Genomic DNA, 20,622 nt, shown 5'->3' on the forward strand with positions numbered 1-20,622 from the left:
AATGTGGTTCCAGAACTTTATTTATTAATTAAATTTGTACGGGTTGCTTGCGACTTCTTTGGCTTCTACAGACTCTGGAAAACCTGTCCATGTATCTCTACCTACAGTTCATGGCCATGCTGTTGCTCCTGAGCAAAAACAAGAGGGCTTAACATTTGAAGATGATGGAGATGATCTTATGGAAGCTCTGGGGTTTGGTGAAACCTTGAAGGCAGAAGTGAAATCTGGCAGGAGGATTGGAGAGTAAGCTAGAGAAATTCATTAGAATTTGTCTCTGTTTCAGGAGCTTTAAATGTTTATTTTTATTCTTAATCACCTTAAATGCCTTGTAGGTAGAAGGGAAAGCATGCATTGAAAAAAATAAAGGAGTCTCTGTTCAAAACGTTTTGTAGAACATTTCATTTTTTTATTTTTTAAATTTATTTATTTATTTATAGAAAAAATTAATCTTTCATTGTTAATTTTATTTTACACCATTCAGAATCACTTTGTGTGAGGTGGGTAGTCACATAAAGTTGACAAATAATAAAATAAAATGAGCTGCTAATATCTTTCTCTGGCATTATTGGATATGCAAAGTACTATAATAGTTTCATAGTAGGAGTAAATTAAAGTCTCTTTCTCTAATAGGCATGCCCAAAAGCCTGGGAAATCTAGCAACTGCATTTCCATTAATATGAAGGTCAGCTGAATGAAGGAGGATGGATTATAAGCAAATTCATACTGCCACTAATGATTTCATTCTACTATCTGCAGCATCATAGAGGAACCAATTAATTAAGAATTAACTAAACTCTTTTTTTAAAAAAATCCCAACTCTTGATTATATATCACTTAACAACCATTTATTTAGAGACCATTCAAAGTTATAACAGTGCTGAAAAAAGTAACTTATAACTGGTCCTTCTACATATAGCCATCCCAAATATCTTTGCAATCATTTGGTTGCCATTTGAGCTCTTGGCAACGATCACAGATTTATGATTAAGTGCCACCTCTATGTTGGTTGAGGCTGGCAGGATTCCCTTGGGTACCATTTGTTGGGGGTCAAGGGAAAGGGAGGGTCTTGCCTTCTTTTTCTGCTGAAGATCCCCAAGGACAATTGGTGGGCCACTGTGTGACACAGAATGCTGGACTCAATGGGCTTTGGCCCGATTTAGGATAATCACGGTATCCTACGTGGTCACCATTCATGCCTTTGCAAACTGGCTTCTGATGAGCAACATCAATGGGGAAACTGGCGAGAGGTTGCAACTGATTTTCTTAATTGCCCTGGGACTGCTAGAACTGTTGTTGTGAAGTGGGGCAGTCACAGTCGTGATGTTCTGCTTAACAATGGGTTCGCTTAGTGACAGTTGCCAGTTCCAATTAAGGCCATACACTCCCTATATCCCAAACAATGCCAGTGATCAGTCCCACTTAAGAGGAAAGAGAAGAAAATTTCCCAGTGTAGTCTGTCGATCGCATGCAACCTCTGACTTGGCATAATGGCATCAAAGCAGACTTTTATGGACTTCTGGAAACTCTCATCAAGTGTCCCAGTTTCTTAGCATTAAGCAGAAACCCCCTGTGAGTTTTCAGTGTGCTGTTTGTCAACCATGAAGTAAAAGCTGGGATGCAGCATAAAAATCCTGAGAAAAGCCATTCTCATTCTATCATCTGCATTTTTTAAATTCATAACAAAGTTTGGTTATGTTTTTTTTAATTAAAGGAAAGAATCTAGTCCTGCACGAGCCAGGCAAGATGAGTTGCTGGATTTAGGAACAGCAAAAAAGCTGCTAGAACGACCAAGAACAGGGGAACAAAAGGAGTTCAAGCTAGATAAGAAATATCAGAAAGAGGCAGGTAAGAATGATGGGGACCACTATCATACAAACAGTACTCTTACTTTTTTATTGAAATATTTACAGTGTTTATCTGCATAAGAAACCTGAAGAAATGTCTATTGTTCAGGGGGGGAAATCTGAATTTGTTACCTCATGCATATGCTTGATGTTTTACTGAGGGCTCATATACAATACAGAAAATATTTAACTATATTTCCCTATCAGGAACATTGAAGAATTTCTCCTTGGTTCGGGCTGCAATATAATTGTGTGTTTAGTCCTTTCCCCCTTTGTTTGGTTTTTACTCCCAACCTTTGGAGCGTTTTCTAGAGAACTTTTAAAATGAATTGTTCTCTGAATCTGAAATAAAAATAGAGTTGGAGGGGCTAAAAGGGATTTTTAGGGTATGGGTATGCATTTCTACTTCTAGAAATTACCATAAGGCAGTGGCCCACAACTTTTGATGCCAGGGACCAGTTCCATGGATAGAGGTTTTTCTGTGGACCAGAAGAGCTGTGGTTTTGCGTTGTTTGCATTTTGCTTGTTTACGTTGATTAGTTTCTGGCATGCTGTGGATCGGTGCCAGTCCATGGACTGGGGATTGGGGACCTCTGCCATAAGGGATATGATTGAACAAACCTGATAATCTTCTATTATATAATACCTGTGACATGAGTGAAAGGCCTAATTGATGCACTATCTTATACATTTTTAATAGTAGATTTTACTTAATGTAAAACCAAGATGTTCTCCAGCTACTATTATACAAGGCAGAAAATCTGATTCCATCTGAAAGATTATCCTCATGAATTTAGCCTTTTAAAATCACTGGAAATCCTAAGATTCATTTGTTCATTTGAATGTCGTGCTTTTTTGACTTATGATTTCCAAGCCCTCAAGGCACATGGTTAGCTTATGAATAAGCAATTATCTTCTACTAAAATTTTTTAATCAGACTTCCAATATTTTAGAGATCTCTAATCCTACCTGGAAATGTTTTCAAAAATTAAATTGTCAGGTTAGCAATCCTGGATGATATTTCATTGTGTTACCATATAAGGTAAAAAATAGAATGTAAGGATGTAAATGCTGAGTCATTGGGTGTGAACTGCAACCTGTTTCAGCCAGAACATAAGATGCACATCAACTTCACCATGTTCTTTCTGTCTGCTGTTGTTTGCTGTTGATGGTGGTGGTTGTTAGTTGTCTGACTGGAGCAGTTTGAGCGTAAGTTAAATATTGAGTAGAGTAGTAGTAGTGATACGAAGAAACCTGGATGAGTTTAGTATCTACTTGTAACCTGGATTGGTTGAGTATCTACTTGTAAGTAAGCTGAATACAGCTGATATAAAGTTCCTGTATATAGAAGACTGAAGCAGAAGATATTTTACACTGAAGAGTAAACTATTGTTTTCTACAAACGTGTCTTCGTTCATTTATCTGGTTCCTTAATTGCCACATTTTATTCTGGTATCTTATCTAGTCCTCCTGCCTTACTCTGCATATATCCGGACATAAATCAGAGACACTTTACCCCAAATCCATGAGCTCTTCTGTTTATTTCCATGTTTAAAAATTGAAAACTAATATCCCACGGGGGGGGGGGGGGGGGATCTTCAATCTCCACATTGTATTTTATCTTCTGTTTTGACATATTTTGGGGCTTCTGTCTGGAGACTCTAAAATTTACAACAGCAGCATAAAAGTGTTTTGTTTTTAATATATCCTAATGCCATTGAACAGATAAGGAAGATGCTCTGGAAGATGACTTCACCTTTGGTGCCTACCAACCTACTATGGCCTCAACTCCAGAGGGACGGAGGTCGAGACGGCAGTCTGTCAGGTAATAGTAGGCCAGGTTAACTTTTTGATTTCGATCCCCATAAGGCTGCCTTTAAAATTCTTTCCACTTGGCTTTTGTAGGTTTTCTTTTTTTAAAAAAAATAATATTTTTATTGTTTTTCTTTAAACAAACAAGACGGACAACATTTAACATTTAAAGGAGCTACCATAGCTCCGCTTGTCGTAGAAGTCTAACTAGTACAAAAAAGAAAAATCTAACTGTAGTCAGATCAATACAGAAATACAGTTTTTAATATTCTACGTTCTTATTAAATTTACCTCTGTATTCCCATTTTTAAGTTATAATTCATATAACTCAAATGAGTTCTCCTGTCTATAAAATATCATTCTGGTAATATAATTAAACTAGTTAAGGTCAATTAATTAAACAAATAATTAAAAAAGCATTTAAAATTAGTAATACAGTGCTCCCTCGATTTCCACGGGGAATGCGTTCCGAGACCGCCCGCGAAAGTCGAATTTCCGCAAAGTAGAGATGCAGAAGTAAATATACCATTTTTGGCTATGGACAGTATCACAAGCCATCCCTTAACACTTTAAACCCCTAAATTACCATTTCCCATTCCCTTAACAACCATTTACTCACCATTATTACTGGTACTCACCATTGAATAAGACACTTAGTGTTCCTGATATTTATAAACATAATTATTTATTAACAATAATTATTTTTTTTGTTATTTATTTGCAAAAATTATTAGTTTGGCGATGACATACGACGTCATTGCGAGGGAAAAACCGTGGTATAGGAAAAAAACCGCGAAGTATTTTTTAATTAATATTTTTTGAAAAACCGTGGTACAGGCTATTCGCAAAGTTTGAACCCGCGAAAATCGAGGGAACACTGTATAACAAAAATACTTTATCATTATACTATTTTTAATCTATTACTTTTTGATTTCTTTTTGATTTTGATCCCCGAAAGGCTGCCTTCAAAATCTTTCCACTTGGCTTTTGTAGGTTTTCCACCGAGAACCTCAGTGACCTGAAAACAGAACAGAGATCAAAAACTTCCCCCTCACCATCTAACAGTCCTGTACGCAACAGATCTGGGGCTGACTGGCTGGGACTGAAAGATGAGGAGAGTGACTTGCTACCATCATCCCCACTCAAAGAACCTAGCAAGAGCAGTGCAAGAGGACCCACACTGGATATGCCATCATTTCCTTCAGAAGTTAAGCATCCTCCTCCTCCTTTTCCTCCTCCTACCACCATCCAGGGTCCTTTCACAACCAAACAAGTTACTGAAGAAGCCACTCAGAAGAAAGAACCAGCTGAGGAGGAGGATAACAGGTGGCTGAATAACGTATTGTCTCAAAAAATATCTCAAGCACGGGAAATGAGGAAGAGATCAGGATCCTTAGATGTCCAGACACATGGGGATCATGCCACCAGGTAAGAGTAGGGGGCTTTTCATTTTCCCCTTAACATGTTTCAATTTCTGTAAATGAAAAATCTCATTTTCTCTCAAAGGCTGTCAGTTATTTCCAATATATCAAGTTGCCCCAAAGATGCTTTTTTAAGAGGCAACTTAAGTCTTAAGAGTCATTTATGCCCCCAGGCTTGGGGCGATTAGATCTCAGCCCCCTGGCCGACAAATGTTTGTATGGCTGTTGTCTGAACAGGTATGATTGATTTTTAACCCAACTGGGGATTTTAGATTGTTTGCTTAGTTTTAATTAATTGGATTTAACTATTGCATTTTGTTGTTCCTTATATATGTTGTAAACCGTCCCGAGTCCTCAGAGAAGGGCGGCATATAAATCCAATAAACAAACAAGCAAACAAACTGCACTTTCTGATTTTTCTTTAAAGACGTTTCGCTTCTCATCCAAGAAGCTTCTTCAGTTCTTCACAGCTGAAGAATCTTCTTGGATGAGAAGCGAAACATCTTCAAAGAAAAACCAGAAAGTGCAGTTGCCCCTTGAAAAAGCACCTTTGGGACAACCATGACCTCTGATGTTTGGGAATCTCCATAGACAATATATCAAACTGTATATTCCATGTGGATACTTAAGGGAAAGCAATCCTCAGTGTTTGATGTGTGGTCCTCTTTCCTGACAAATCTTGTAGCTTATACTTGAGGAGCAAGAAAGTAGTTTCTTTAATGCAGATTTCCAAATCCTGGTGCTCTCCGCATGTATTGTGTGTATTGTATGTATTTATTTATTCATTCATTTGTCCAATACACAAATACACAGGAAGAAAAATAGACATGTGATAATAGAAAAGAGGGTGAAAGTGAACTTAGAGGAGAGGATATATGAAAGGAAGAGAATATATAAGATAGGTGAAAGAAAGGAAAGACAATTGGACAGGGGACGAAAGGCACACCAGTGCACTTATGTATGCCCCTTACTGGCCTCTTAGGAACCTGGAGAGGTCAATCGTGGAGAGTCAGAGGGAGAAGTGTTGGGGGTTAGGGGTTGACACAATTGAGTCCAGTAATGAGTTCCACGCTTCGATAACTCGATTGTTGAAATCATATTGTATTCCCATTGTGGAAGGTAGCCAGATCTTTGCTTTAATTAACACACAAATGTTTGAGTTCACATTTTTGTTTCCTTTTTATCAGCCAACAGGTAATCTCCACTCAAGAACAACGTCGATCTGCTGCCACATTGGATAAACCTGCCAGATTTGAACAATTGGAGTAAGAACTTGCATGATAGTTTTTCAAAGGCATCTGATTCGGTGTTTCTCAACCTCACCAACTTGAAAATGTGTGGACTTCAACCCCCCAAATCCTGCAGCACATTGGTGGCTGGGAGCCCTCATATTAGGGAATACTGGGAGTTAAAAGTACAGGCAATCAATTTACGGCCACAATAGAGCCCAACATTTATGCTAAGTGAGAAATCTGTTGAGTGACATTTGCTCAATTTTATGATTTTTCTTGCCACATTAGTTAAACGCAGGTTTCAAATTAGTAACATGGTTATTAAGTGAATAACCACTGACTTTGCTTGTCAGAAGGTCGCTAAAGGGGATCACATGACTCCAGGACACTGCAACCGTCATAAACGTGAGTCAGCTGTCAAGCTTCCGAATGTAAATCACATGACCGTAGGGATATTGTATCGGTCATAAGTCATTTTCTTCAATGCCGTTGTAACTTAGGTCACTAAATGAACTGTTTTAAGTCAAGGACTACCTGTACACACACCTTACAATTGTTGAGGTTGAGAAATAAGTGATCTAACTGACAAAACAAAACGCTGGCTCAGATTCTTATCAGACGTTTGGTTAAATCTGGCAGAACAGTCATTATTTAGCCGTTAGCTTTATCAGAACAATACATTTATTTATTCATTCATTCATTCATTCATTCATTCATTCATTCATTCATTCATTCAATTTTTTTATGCCGCCCTTCTCCTTAGACTCAGGGCAGCTTACAATGTGTTAGCAATAGCTCTTTTTAACAGAGCCAGCCTATTGCCCCACAATCTGGGTCCTCATTTTACCCACCTCGGAAGGATGGAAGGCTGAGTCAACCTTGAGCCGGTGGTGAGGTTTGAACTGCTGACTTACAGATCTACAGTCAGCTTTAGTGGCCTGTAGTACTGCACTCTACCTGCTGCGCCACCTTGGTTCATGACTTATATACCTTTTCACAGTGCTTTACAGCCCTCTCTAAGCGGTTTACAGAGAGTAAGCATATTTCCCCCAACAATCTGGGTCCTAATTTTATCGACCTTGGAAGGATGGAAGGCTGAGTCAACATTGAACCTACTGAGATACAGTCTGCCAAACTGCTGGCAGCCGGTGATCAGCAGAAGTAGCTTGCAGTACTGCACTCTAACCATTGCACCACCAAGGCTCTGATGGTGGAAGGGCAAGGTCAGGATACTTTCCCCTCTAACTCAAAAGGCAATTAAATCTGGCACCAAAATTATAGGGAACTCCACCACCTTATTTTCATTGTCTTGAAAGGGTTATTTTCACAGTCCTTAAGTCCAAAAATGAGAAACTGCATTTGATTCCTCTCTCATTTAACCTTACCAATCCTTTGCTTGCTTCAGGCCTTTCGTTCCTTGGGAAAGATCTCAGAAACATAGTGCCCCTACTTTTCCGTCTGATTCCAGGAAAGGGACTCCCTTTGGAGATACAGTTTCAAGAGGTAAGATTCAATCTCCAGCTGGACTATGGAGTCTACGGAGTGGGGTGGCACACAAATATTATAATAATAATAATAATAATAATAATAATAATAATAATAATAAACAGATGAAACAATCGATCACATACTCAGCTGCTGCAAAAAGATGCACAGACTGACTACAAGCATAGACATGATGCTGTGGCACAGATGATCCACTGGAACTTGTGCCGGAACTACCATTTACCAGTGGCAAAGAACTGGTGGGATCATAAGCCCGAAAAAGTGGTCGAAAATGAGCAAGCAAAACTACTGTGGGACTTCCGACTTCAGACTGACCGAATTCTGAAGCATAACACACCAGACATTGTGATCATGGAGAAAAAGAAAGTATGGATCATCGACATCGCAATCCTAGGAGACAGCAGAATTGAGGAGAAGCAGCTAGAGAAATTAGTGAAATACGAAGATCTAAAAATCGAGCTGCAACGACTCTGGCATAAGCCCGTGAAAGTGGTCCCAGTGGTACTTGGCACACTGGGTGCAGTACCAAAGGATCTCAGCGGACATTTGAAAACCATTGGAATTGACAAAATCTCCATCTGTCAATTGCAAAAGGCAATTGGGATTGGCAAACATAATTCGCCGCTACATCACGCAGTCCTAGGTGCTTGGGAAGTGCCCGACTGATGATGAAATACGAAATCCAGCATAGTGATCTCGTTTGTTGTGCTGTACTGACATAATAATAATAATAATAATAATAATAATAATACAAGAAATGCATATTCACATTATAGCGGAGTTCTCATTGAGAGAAGAGGCAGGCATCTAATAACATTATAAGTTGATCTGTTCTACAGGCTTGTTTTCAAGGCAACCTGCATAATTTCCATTGCAAGGGCGGGGGGATGGGGGAAACAATGGTAGAAACATTTCAAGCTTTGTTTCCACAATCACATAGTATGAGTGCTGTTAGATTCTGTTAATTTAATTTTTATTTTTATTGTATTTATATGCCGCCCAACTCCCGAAGAACTCTTGGCCAGCTAAGAGACAAAAAACATTTTTAAAAAATCTTAAAATGAACATTGTACCATCCTGAACATTTTAGAGCGTTAAAAACCATTTAAAACCCCTTCATATCATTTCATAGTCGAAGCTCGCCAATTACAATCGCAAGATCAGAGGCCCCAGGCTTGCCGGAAAAGCCAGGTCTTTACTGCTTTTTGGAAGGCTGACAGGGTGGGGGCAGTCTGGATCTCCGGAGGTAACTGGTTCCAGAGAGCAGGGGCAGCCACAGAGAAGACCCTCCCCTGCAGGCCCGCCAGTCAACACTATTTAGCTGATGGGACCCAGAGGAGACCAACTCTATGGGATCTCACCAATCGCTGGGAATTACAGATTGAGATGCAAACATCCTGATTTTATCTTCATTTCTTTCTTTCTTACTCATTGGTTTTCTTTGGACTAGAAATACATGTAATCTATTCCACTCCCACCCACCACCCACTGCACAACTCCTGAAAGCCTTAAGATTGATCCGCAGATTCTCTGAATGTTGCCAACAAGTTGTTTATTTAAGTAAAAGATGATTAAACACAGGGGAATTAGATTACAGTTGCAGTTAAATCATATTTTTTTAATCCTCCATTTCCTCTTATTGGAACAGAGCCTCATTTAATATAATGGCTCTTGGCTCAAAGACGTTATCTCTGCTTTAGATCTACCTCAGGCCCATTCCTGCCATTCTCTTACAACTCTGTCATTCAGGGTGTGACACTGTACTATTGCATCTGGTTTTTCCCAGTGATCTTCATTTCTTCCTGTTTTTAGAAAGAGTTTGGAGTTCTTGGTTCAGTGTAGCAGGGAAGCGGGAGTTTTTAATACCACCAAGAGTCTAGCCTTTTGGAGAGCTACAGCAAGTGGAGCTATAATCCAGTGATGTTGCTGAAGGGAGCAAGGCAAATCTTACGGCCTCTTTAAAATGTATTGATGTATAGATACTCCATCATTTCATGTAGTTTATTTTTAAAGTTATAATTATGATTGCAATGATTTAAAAAACCCAATACCTATCCACAGTGAAGGGCCACAAAAATGTTTACTACCACACTGTGGGCATGGCTTATTTTGTGGGTGTGGCTTGCTGGCCATGGGACCAGGTGGGAGTGGCTTGGTGATCATGTGACCAGGAGAGGCTTAAAGATCATGTGACTAGCTTAAAGATGGCCAACTTGACATCGCTCATGTCAAGAGTTTGGGTTAGGGTGCCTGGCCTCTTCTCACCTCAAAGAGATACAAGATATTTACTATTACTGCCATATGTGTATATACATGTTATACACAGGTGCTCAAAAATATACATTATCTACTATATGTAAGATCCATTTTTGCTACCTCCACTGCCCCAAATTAAAATTTGCTTTGCTAAAGATTGAAGGAGATTCGCCCAGTATTTGCAGACTTGATGTTCCAAAGATTCCTAATGGTTAAAAAGCTATTAACAAGCAATTTCAAAAGATGATTTTAGAAAACTGGTATGCGAATCCAGTGTCATTTTGATGGCTAAATGTCTATTCCCTAGGCTCCCAGAGCTCTAAACCTATCTCAGAGTGCAGTCTTGCAGTCTCCTTGCCAAGGTGCAGCTATCTAGAGCACTTGTGGGCGATCTCAAATCTTTTCCTTATCCAGGGAGGGATTATAAAGAACTGCGCTATTGGCTCCACTTTTAATAGAGCTATCTTCAATTCACCTTCCTTCCCTGTTATCTTACAACTTTACAAGAGTAAACAGGAAGATCTAGCTTGTCTAAATAGTCTCTTCTAGATGTTAATCCAAAAATGCAAGTCAATTACAGGATACCTGACACAGTGATTGCTATGCAGGAATTGCAGGAAACAGCATGAAGTTTACAAGCATCTTAGTTCTTAAATCTGAGAAATAACAATGGACAGTACAGTATGTGCTCTTAATAGCCCTATAATTCAGTTTCTCTGAAATGGGAAACCTAAATTGGTTACTACATCTGATTTTTTTTGTGTCTTGGATTTCAGCATCTGCAACTTTTTGGCAAGGACATCAAGAGGTTCCTGTTAATTCCCAGGTAAGTGTGGAGTAATGCACTAATTTTAAATAACGAATATCAGCAGGAGTGATAAATTAGTTTATCTCTTCAGCATCTGGTTATCTGTAGCTTCTGGGACTTTGTGAATTTCTTTCTTTCTTTTTTTTGCCTATGTTAAGAAGAGACATTTGTCTAAAAGATTGTACTGGCTAATGATCAGAGTGTCTTGAGTTCTGGAGTAAGCTACATAAAAAGGCCAAATAATAATCTAGAGGGGTTTCTTTCCTTTCCACTTACAAGAATTAGTTGAAGCATACATTTGTATTAATAAATGCTCTCAATTTTTTTTCTAGCCCAGAGGAAACTTCTATAGCATCCTAATTTAAATAATTTCAAATAATAACCTACATATTGTGGGTAAATAAATATCCAGTGAAAGGAATTCCTAGTATTTTTCCCTTGTGTAATTTATTCCTTGACTAGTTTTTGTTCTGTGCACAGCCCTCGGAGTGAACACCCAACTCAAAAGTCCCTTATTTCGTGGTAAAAATCACACTTTTATTGATAAAAGCACACACAGCGAAAGGCAGATTTAAATGGTAAGAAAAAGGGAGTTATTTTTCTCTCTGGAATGAAGCATCAACAAAGTCTGGGAAAGGCTCCAAACTCAGCCTAAATGGCATTCCTTAGATAACAAAATCCATTTATCATTCAAGGATATTTATTTTATTTATTTATTTATTTTATTTTATTTTATTTTATTTATTTTATTTATTCATTGGATTTGTATGCCACCCCTCTCCGTGGACTCAGCTCACCAAAGTCCCAGGCAAAAATTATCCAGCAGAAAATGTCTTTTTCTGAGGCAGAAAAAGCTTTGAAACCTTTTTCAAGTATACCCCCACTCTAAAACCTCTTCCATTGAATGGCGTTGAAACCCCACACCCAATTACCCCAAATCCTTTGCTTTTATACTGCCTGAAAGTGACATCACACCCCAAAGAGGCTAAGTCTGTACACTAATACCTTTTACTATGCAACTCCTCTCGCCTTCTCAGCAATCCCCTACAGTGAGGATCTATCCACTGACTATCCACTCTAATGTCTTCATCATCCTCTGACTGGGACCACTCCCCCATTGTCATATCAGCCCCCTCTAGTGGTTCCTCAGGCTCACTCACGTCACTTTCTCCCTTGTTCTCACTCTCTGCATCAGCTGGCAACCCCACTGACCCAGGGTATCCAGAGGGGCCTGGCTCATCCTCCTCAGAATCTGACATGACCTGAGGTGGACAAGGAGCATTCACAACAATTTTTATAAATTAAGACTTATTCCTATGTATGTTTATTCCAGATGCATGGCTCTGTGGATTTATTTATTTGCTTGCTTGCTTGCTTGCTTGCTTGCTTGCTTGCTTGCTTGCTTGCTTGCTTGCTTGCTTGCTTGCTTGCTTGCTTGCTTGCTTGCTTGCTTGCTTGCTTGCTTGCTTGCTTGCTTGCTTGCTTGCTTATCTGCCATTTGCAGCTATAACTCAGATGTGCAGAAATGCACCCTAGGTTTTAAGGAGCTGCAGACATGTTCACTTTTTTGCTTGTGAAACCTGGTGAAGCGGAAAGAAAAACACACTTACACTGCCCTTCAGTTTATTTCTTCAAGCACTTATTTATATTGCTTATAAAAAGGTTTCATAGCTCTTAGTACTTGGGGAAGACTCCACACCCAACTTCCCTTTATTAAAACCAGTGAAATGGATACAAAATGTTGCCCAGGTTTTCAGGTATTTCCAGAAACCTGTATGAAATTGGTAATAAAGTGGAATGGAGAAGGATGTACTGTATACCTTTTTAAAAGTATGCTGGATATTTAGATATTTTTCATTCTTTCTTAGGCTCTGATCTCGGAGCCCCATCTTCTGAGCTCACCTAATAATGCTGACTATGAAAAACGAATGGTGGGCATGCAAGCGCAATTCCAAGAGACCCTGGGAACCTATCAGGCTGAGCTTTTGAGTGCCCAGACCCGCCTCACTGAGCTTGATATTCAGGTAAGGACGTTGTGCAAATAATAGAATATCAGAGTTAGAAGGGATCTTGGAGATCTTCTAGTCCAACCCCTTGCTCAAGTAGGAAACCCCATAGCATTTCAGACAAATGGTTCTCCAATCTATTCTTTAAAAACTTCCAGCGTTGGAGCACTCCACAACTTCTGGAGGCAAGTTGTTCCACTGGTTTATTGTTCTCACTATCAGGAAATTTCTCCTTAGTTCTACTCGGGTTCTCTCCTTGTTTAGTTTCCATCCATTGTTTCTTGTCCTGCCCTCAGGTGCTTTGGAGAACGGGTTGACCCTCTCTTCTTTGTGACAGCCCCTCAGATATTGGAACGCTGCTATCGTGTCACCCCTAGTCCTTCTTTTCAGTAAACATGTCCAATTCCTGCATCTTTTTTCATATGATTTAGATAGGAATGGGTCTTCTTAAAAGTTAGATAGAAGTCTTCTTTTAATACAAAAGCAATTAATACAATTTATATATCAAAGACTTGCAAGAATTTTATTTTATTTATTTGATAATGGGATACTCTTCCAATTGAGAAGCTCTTCCAATAGTTAGAGCAATAGAGAGCAAAGTCAAGACATTAATGCATGTATATCACATTCCTGTATTGTTCTTACAACCAGATGTCCATTCTCACATACGCCTTCATAACCATAATGCTATGCATGGTCACAACTACTGGTATATGCTTATTCTTTTTTCAAGTATCCACACGTATACCTATCTTACAATTTTCTGCAAGGAAATATTTCAATTACATCCCTTAGAATCATTAGGTAAGGAGCAAGTGTTGCCTCCTCTTCTTTTTACCATTCTTATCAAGATTATGTTATATTACAGTTATGATTATTCTACATTGCGACCCTTCCTTCCTTCCTTCCTTCCTTCCTTCCTTCCTTCCTTCCTTCCTTCCTTCCTTCCTAAACTTGCTTTAAAAATAACTATTAAAAAATTTCAGGTAAGGCAACTTGAACTGGAGAAGAACCAGCAGAAACTCATGTTGGAAAGTCTGCAACGACGTCACCAAGAGGATTTGGAACTTATTGAGAATGCACACAGGTAGAAATGGGAGAAACCACTTGAAGTTATCTAAGTATGTCTAGTATTACAAATATAAAGTGAAAAAAAATATGGATTGGGAAGCCCGTGAAGAACTGGAAGGCAACATGTAAATATAAATACTAATCCCCTTACCACTAGAAGCCCCATAAGCAGGAACTCTTCTATGTTTACAGGGTTTGTGGGTTGTTGTTACAAGAGGTATTTTTATAGAATCATGTCATGATTTAGAATTGAGATAGATTTTTTATTATTATTATTATTATTATTATTATTATTATTATTACTACTACTACTATTATTATTATTATTATTATTATTATTATTATTATTATTATTATTTAGAAGAGGTCCCATCCTTGAAATTGAGGTTGAGATTGTATTGGAAGAGGAATACGCATTTATCAAATATCCCCAAATTTAGTATTATCCTACTCAGAGCTAAGGTTATATTGATTTAGATTCCTGCTTTCAAATTCTCAGAGATATTTTAGGGAATTCTGTCTGAGTCTTATTTCCTGGGACCAGGGTTCTTTATTGAAATGCTTCCATTATAGCTTGTCATTGTAGTTCGTTGTCGCTCCCAAACAGAGCATGAATATTTTGAAGCAAGTGGAAAACCTAACATGAAAGTTCATAAAACTACAGCATTGCATTAAGAGACAAACTGCACCAGATAATATATACCTAAATTATACCTGAAAAGTTATTTCTCCTACTATCTTTATCTGCATTTTCCAACCTGGTACCATCTTAATAGGGGACACCGTGACTCAGTGGCTAAGCTTGTTGACTGAAAGGTCGACAGTTCAGTGGTTCAAATCCCTAGTGCCACGTAATGGTGTGAGCTCCCATTACTTGTCCCAGCTTCTGCCAACTTAGAAGTTTGAAAGCACTACCTGAAAAAATGCAGGTAAAAAAATAGAGACCACCTTCAGTGGGAAGGTAACAGTGTTCCATGTACCTTTGGCATTTAGTCACCCCGGCCATATGACCACAGAGATGTCTTCGGACAGCGGTGGCTCTTTGGCTTTGAAATGGAGATGAACACTGCCCCCTAGAGTCGGGAATGATTAGCACATACATGCAAGGGAAACCTTTACCATCTTAATACAGTAGTACCCCTAGATATGAGCATAATTCGTTCCATAAGGAAGCTTGTATGTCGAGGCAACTCGTATCTGGAACAAATAACTTTTTTCCCCTCCAAGATAACCAAAAGCAAGCATTCTTGCGCCACCTAGTGGACGCTCGGCTCGTATCCCGAATTTGAGCTCGGGACTAGAACAGAAATGTCTCTCCCCTCGTGGCTCGTATCTTGAAATACTCGCATGTAGAGCAGCTCATATCTAGAGGTACTACTGTATATTCAGGCTCAATTCCTGAAATTTACAGCCAGCTTAGACAAAGAAATTGTGGTTTGCTTACGTCTGGATAATACCACCTTTGGGAAGGGCGAGGGAATCATAGGTGTAAACTGACATGAGAAGCACAGTTTTGAAACAAACCAGCTCCAAGATCATGCCAGCTCTTTTTAAATGTAGACTTGATAATCAGAAAATATTCCCAGCTGCACAAAAACATGTTGCGTTCTTCCTCTCTCCCCGACACTGCCAACTGGGGGGCCCAGGAACCGTGTGAAGGTGGTTGAGGACTCGTATCGTCAGCGTGAGGATCGACTCCGGAAAGAAAATGAGGAGTTGGTGTCACAATACCTTTCTCGCTGTCAGAGCGCAGAGCAGGCGAAATCGGAGATGTTAGCCCAGCATCAGCGTCGATTGACTGAGCTAGAGCAGGAAAGGACCAAGGAAGTTACCCGCCTACAGGAACTTCAACGGTAACATTGTGGGGAAGATGATGAAAGAATGGATGGTTATGCTATGCTTTACAGAAGCCTAAGTCAAACATGCAAGCTTGCTTTGTTTGACAAATCTGAAACTGGATCTCTATGCATTTAGACAAACTTTATGTATGCACTGAAATAAATTGAGAAACGGTGTTCGTTTGTTTATGGCCCTTTTGATTCTTGCAGTATGTCCATCCTGGAAATGCGCAAAGATCATGAAGACCAGTTACAACGGTTGAAGCAACTGAAGAGTCAGGAGATTGATGCAGTGACCAGTGCCACTTCTTACACCAGGTAGTAAGAGCTAATTACACTGAAGAACTGGAGCATTGGAACTTGTACTCAGTTGTAAGGGGCATAAGTTCGCTTCTCTGGTTCACAGTGCTCCTATGAAAGAAAAAGGATGAAGGGTGCTTATGACTCCATCCATGGACATGTGCAGTCCATATTAGACAGGGTGTCCAGCAAACCTGGAAAACAGAGAAATCAGGGAATTATCAGGAAAATCGGCGGTTCAGGAATTATCAGGGAATTCATGAAAAAAACGGAATAAATCAGGGGAAAGAACCAAATTGTATTAAAATGTTTAAAAGTCAGGGGGAAATCATGTAAAAAAAAACCACAAGATCACACTGCCTGGCAAAGTCAAGCAAAAATTAGCATAACTGTGGCAACAACCTGCTTCCTCAGCTACCAATAGTTCTCCACGGCTTAGTATGATTGATTGATTGATTGATTGATTGATTGATTGGATTTGTATGCCGCCCCTCTCCAGAGACTCGGGGTGGCTAACAACAATAATAGAACAGTATACACAATAATCCAATACTAAAAACAGTTAAAAACCCATTATATAAAACCAATCATACATACAGACATACCATGCATAAAATTGTAAAGGCCTAGGGGGAAGTGTATCTCAGTTCCCCCATGCCTGACGGCAGAGGTGGGTTTTAAGTAGCTTACGAAAGGCAAGGAGGGTGGAGGCAGTTCTAATCTCTGGAGGGAGTTGGTTCCAGAGGGCCAGGGCCGCCACAGAGAAGGCTCTTCCCCTGGGTCCCGCCAAGCGGCATTGTTTAGTTGATGGGACCCGGAGAAGACCCACTCTGTGGGACCTAACTGGTTGCTGGGATTCGTGCGGCAGAAGGCGGTCTCTGAGATAATCTGGTCCAGTGCCATGAAGGGCTTTATAGGTCATAACCAACACTTTATGTATGACATCATCTACAACCGCACCTTAACTAGATCATAAGTTACAGGGAAATATCAAGGAATTTCAAAATGCTTTCCCCCTGGACACCCTGACTAGAGCAAAATACCAAGAGTTTTAAGGCTGTATTAAAAGGAATTCAAATCAATAATTCTGGCAACACTGGCCAGAAATGCCATATGGGCAATTTGGATACAGAAACCTACAGATCAGTCACTAAGTTGCAGAAGCCTATACCTCAAACATAGAGTCATATATGAGTCCAGGTCCCCAGAAGGGATTTGGTTCATATTCAGGGGAACAAACAATGTATATGTAATCGAAGGTAGATTTTGATTTTCATTCTTTTGTTATGAGACGTCAGTAAGAAAGATGGAAAGAGCTAGGCAATGTGGTGCTCTGCTTGTCTCCTGCAGGTCTTTGAATGGCGTTATAGACCAAATGGAGAAGTTCTCCAGCAACCTGAATGATCTTGCCAGTAAGGTGGAGGCTACTCACCAAACTACCCACCAAGGTCTTGAGATGGGAGCTCGCCAAAGAGATGACCATCTTAGGGGTATGTGCCTTTTGATGATTGGGGTCCGAATACAACTTGCTCTAGGGCAGTGCTTCTCAATTATTTTCTGTTATGCCCCCAACTCTCTGCACGCTTCCTACCTAATACTTGTACCGGTACCTCTGTTGCTTTCCTCGGCGTTATGTCCAGGGCTGCCCGCTCTAAAAGAAATCGTCTTGCGAGTTCAAGAAATTTGATTGGACTTGCAAGACGTTTTCTTTTAGAATGGGCCGAGGGAGGATAAAAATGCCCTCCCCCATCCCCCCCGGAGGCTCTCTGGAAGCCAAAAACACCCCCCCAAAGCCTCTGTGCAAACCATAAATCAGATGGCCGGCACACACATGGGTCCAAAGACGGGCTACAAGATGGTGGAAGGTCTTAAGCATAAAATGTATCAGGAAAGACTTAGTGAACTCAATCTGTATAGTCTGGAGGACAGAAGGAAAAGGGGGGACATGATCGAAACATTTAAATATGTTAAAGGGTTAAATAAGGTCCAGGAGGGAAGTGTTTTTAATAGGAAAGTGAACACAAGAACAAGGGGACACAATCTGAAGTTAATTGAGGGAAAGATCAAAAGCAACATGAGAAAATATTATTTTACTGAAAGAGTAGTAGATCCTTGGAACAAACTTCCAGCAGACGTGGTTGGTAAATCCATAGTAACTGAATTTAAACATGCCTGGGATAAACATATATCCATTGTAAGATAAAATACAGGAAATAGTATAAGGGCAGACTAGATGGACCATGAGGTCCTTTTCTGCCGTCAATCTTCTATGTTTCTATGCACATTGGAGCTGAGCTAGGACAATGGCTCGCGTGCCAGCAAATAGGGCTCCGCGTGCCACCTGTGGCACCCGTGCCATTGGTTCTCCATCACTGTTCTATCTTATCTTCATGGACAATCATGATCACTTTTTTGAAAATCAGGGCAGATGTTCCAGTTCAAAAATTTGAGGATTTTGAGTTTGACACCACCATTCCAAAAAAAAAGTTCTGCCTATCACTCTGGTGGCTACAAAAAGGTCCTAATTCTTTCCTTGTCCCACTCTGAAAGTTTTGCAAGACCGTTTGAACTGGCAACAGAGAGACATGGAAGATGAACGAGGCCGGCTGCAAGAGGTTATTTCTAAGATGGAGGCCAGACTCAACGAACAAACCCGCCTTCTGGAAAAGGTGAGCTGATGCTAAATTGGCTCAGGGTTGGTATTGGAGGTGGCAGAAATGTGAGAATTGAAGGCAACTTTTATCTTTAGGACTACTCAGATTCAGGATTTAATATTTTTAAAAAATGTTTACTGTGAAAGAGATCTTAATGGGCTTCTATATTGAGTGATTGCCATATCCGGTCACTATCCCTTCAAGATATGAGTCAGAATGGAGTTAGATGAAGTGAATCTTCTCTCTAAAGACTGGCAGGTCTCTTTCCCAATCCTTCCCCTGACTGTTCCTCAATCAGAAAGGCTATAGATTTCCTGGGAAGGTCAATAAAGGGAAATGACACAGGACTTACATCTAAGTGTTGTATATTGGAAAGAGTGGGGTTTGCAGATCTGCACAGAATGTGCAAGCTACTGTTACACTTGACAAACAGAGCATTTATAAGGAAGGCATCCATGAGTTTATAATACAAATTTATTTATTGATTACTTACTTACATACTTATTGATCATCACCTATAAAGCCCTTCATGGCACCGGACCAGGGTATCTACGAGACCGCCTTCTGCCACACGAATCCCAGCGACCGGTTAGGTCCCACAGTGGGTCTTCTCCGGGTACCGTCAACAAAACAATGTCGTTTCGCGGGGCCCAGGGGAAGAGCCTTCTCTGTGGCGGCCCCGGCCCTCTGGAACCAACTCCCCCCGGAGATTAGAATTGCCCACACCCTCCTCGCCTTTCATAAGCTCCTTAAAACCCACCTCTGCCGTCAGGCATGGGGGAACTGAGATACTCTTTCCCCCTAGGCCTTTACAATTCATGCATGGTATGTTTCTGTATATGGATGTTTGGTTTTACGATAAGGGTTTTTAGTTGTTTTAGTATTGGATTTACATGCTGTTTTTTATTACTGTTGTTAGCCGCCCCGAGTCTACGGAGAGGGGCAAGCATACAAATCCAATAAATAAATAAATAAAAGAAATAAATTTATTTGACTTCTATGCCGCCCTTCTCGAAGCGACTCAAGGCAGCGTAAATAATCTTCTAAGTATTACATAATGGTCAAAGTTTTATATTATTATTACTAAGTGTCATCAAATTGTTTTCTGCTCTTAACATCCATATAAATAGATTTTCTCAGTTGCCTTTGTTGGGTTTAAATGGCTATACCTTGCAGAAGGGCTGACACAGAAGGGCTTCGAAATGAAATCCCAATTGGGATTTGGGGTGGCCTAGCCTAATGATGGTGGCCTTTCCTGCTTGTTTCTCAAGCTGTCTTGCTTGAAGGTGGAGTGAGCCTTTCAGGAGCTGATGAGTGTGTTCTTCTGCCTTAGGAACGTTGGAGGGTCACCACTGAACAAGCTAAAGTGGAATCTTTGCAGCGCTCCCTCGAGGAACAGAGAAGAGTCATGACCCAGCAACTAGCCATGGAGAGGGAAGAGTTAGATAGGGCAAAGGTTAGAAGTGCTCCTATTGTTTGTGTATTAATGAGCATGTTGTGAAGCGAAGACTCAATGCAACTGGGTCTAAGTCATTTACTGAATTTGACTAAAAGGATGAATCATTCATTTTTTATTTTCTCATATTTTCCTCACTGCTTTTCTGATTTTTTTATATTGCTTTTACTGCATAAGGAAAAACTGACTAATTCCACACAATAGTTTTTATAATGCTTTATAATACTGGAATCCATCCATAAGAACATAAGAAGAGCCATGCTGAATCAGGCCAAAGCCCATCGAGTCCAGCATTCTGTGTCACACAATGGCCCACCAATTGTACATGGGGATCTTGAGTAGAAAGAGAAGGCAAAACCCTCCCTTTCCCTTGACTCCCAACAAATGGTACTCAAGGGAATCCTGCCTGCCTCAACCA

General features: G+C 40.0%; 1 protein-coding gene across 1 annotated transcript in view; it reads left to right on the forward strand.

The window, feature by feature from the left end:
• The window catches only part of FBF1 (Fas binding factor 1), a 50,022-nt gene that overhangs the window by 21,781 nt on the left and 7,619 nt on the right, over nucleotides 1-20,622 (forward strand). The window contains exons 11-24 of the mRNA XM_070739873.1: nucleotides 108-243; nucleotides 1,712-1,845; nucleotides 3,570-3,669; nucleotides 4,650-5,084; nucleotides 6,265-6,342; nucleotides 7,715-7,812; nucleotides 10,848-10,897; nucleotides 12,748-12,903; nucleotides 13,872-13,972; nucleotides 15,603-15,809; nucleotides 16,005-16,112; nucleotides 17,445-17,584; nucleotides 18,645-18,763; nucleotides 20,082-20,204. Coding sequence (XP_070595974.1) covers nucleotides 108-243; nucleotides 1,712-1,845; nucleotides 3,570-3,669; nucleotides 4,650-5,084; nucleotides 6,265-6,342; nucleotides 7,715-7,812; nucleotides 10,848-10,897; nucleotides 12,748-12,903; nucleotides 13,872-13,972; nucleotides 15,603-15,809; nucleotides 16,005-16,112; nucleotides 17,445-17,584; nucleotides 18,645-18,763; nucleotides 20,082-20,204 — 1,985 coding nt within the window. The remainder of the gene's footprint in view (nucleotides 1-107; nucleotides 244-1,711; nucleotides 1,846-3,569; nucleotides 3,670-4,649; nucleotides 5,085-6,264; nucleotides 6,343-7,714; nucleotides 7,813-10,847; nucleotides 10,898-12,747; nucleotides 12,904-13,871; nucleotides 13,973-15,602; nucleotides 15,810-16,004; nucleotides 16,113-17,444; nucleotides 17,585-18,644; nucleotides 18,764-20,081; nucleotides 20,205-20,622) is intronic.

Source organism: Erythrolamprus reginae, chromosome 2, assembly GCF_031021105.1.
Source record: "Erythrolamprus reginae isolate rEryReg1 chromosome 2, rEryReg1.hap1, whole genome shotgun sequence".
Taxonomy (NCBI): Eukaryota; Metazoa; Chordata; class Lepidosauria; order Squamata; family Dipsadidae; genus Erythrolamprus; species Erythrolamprus reginae.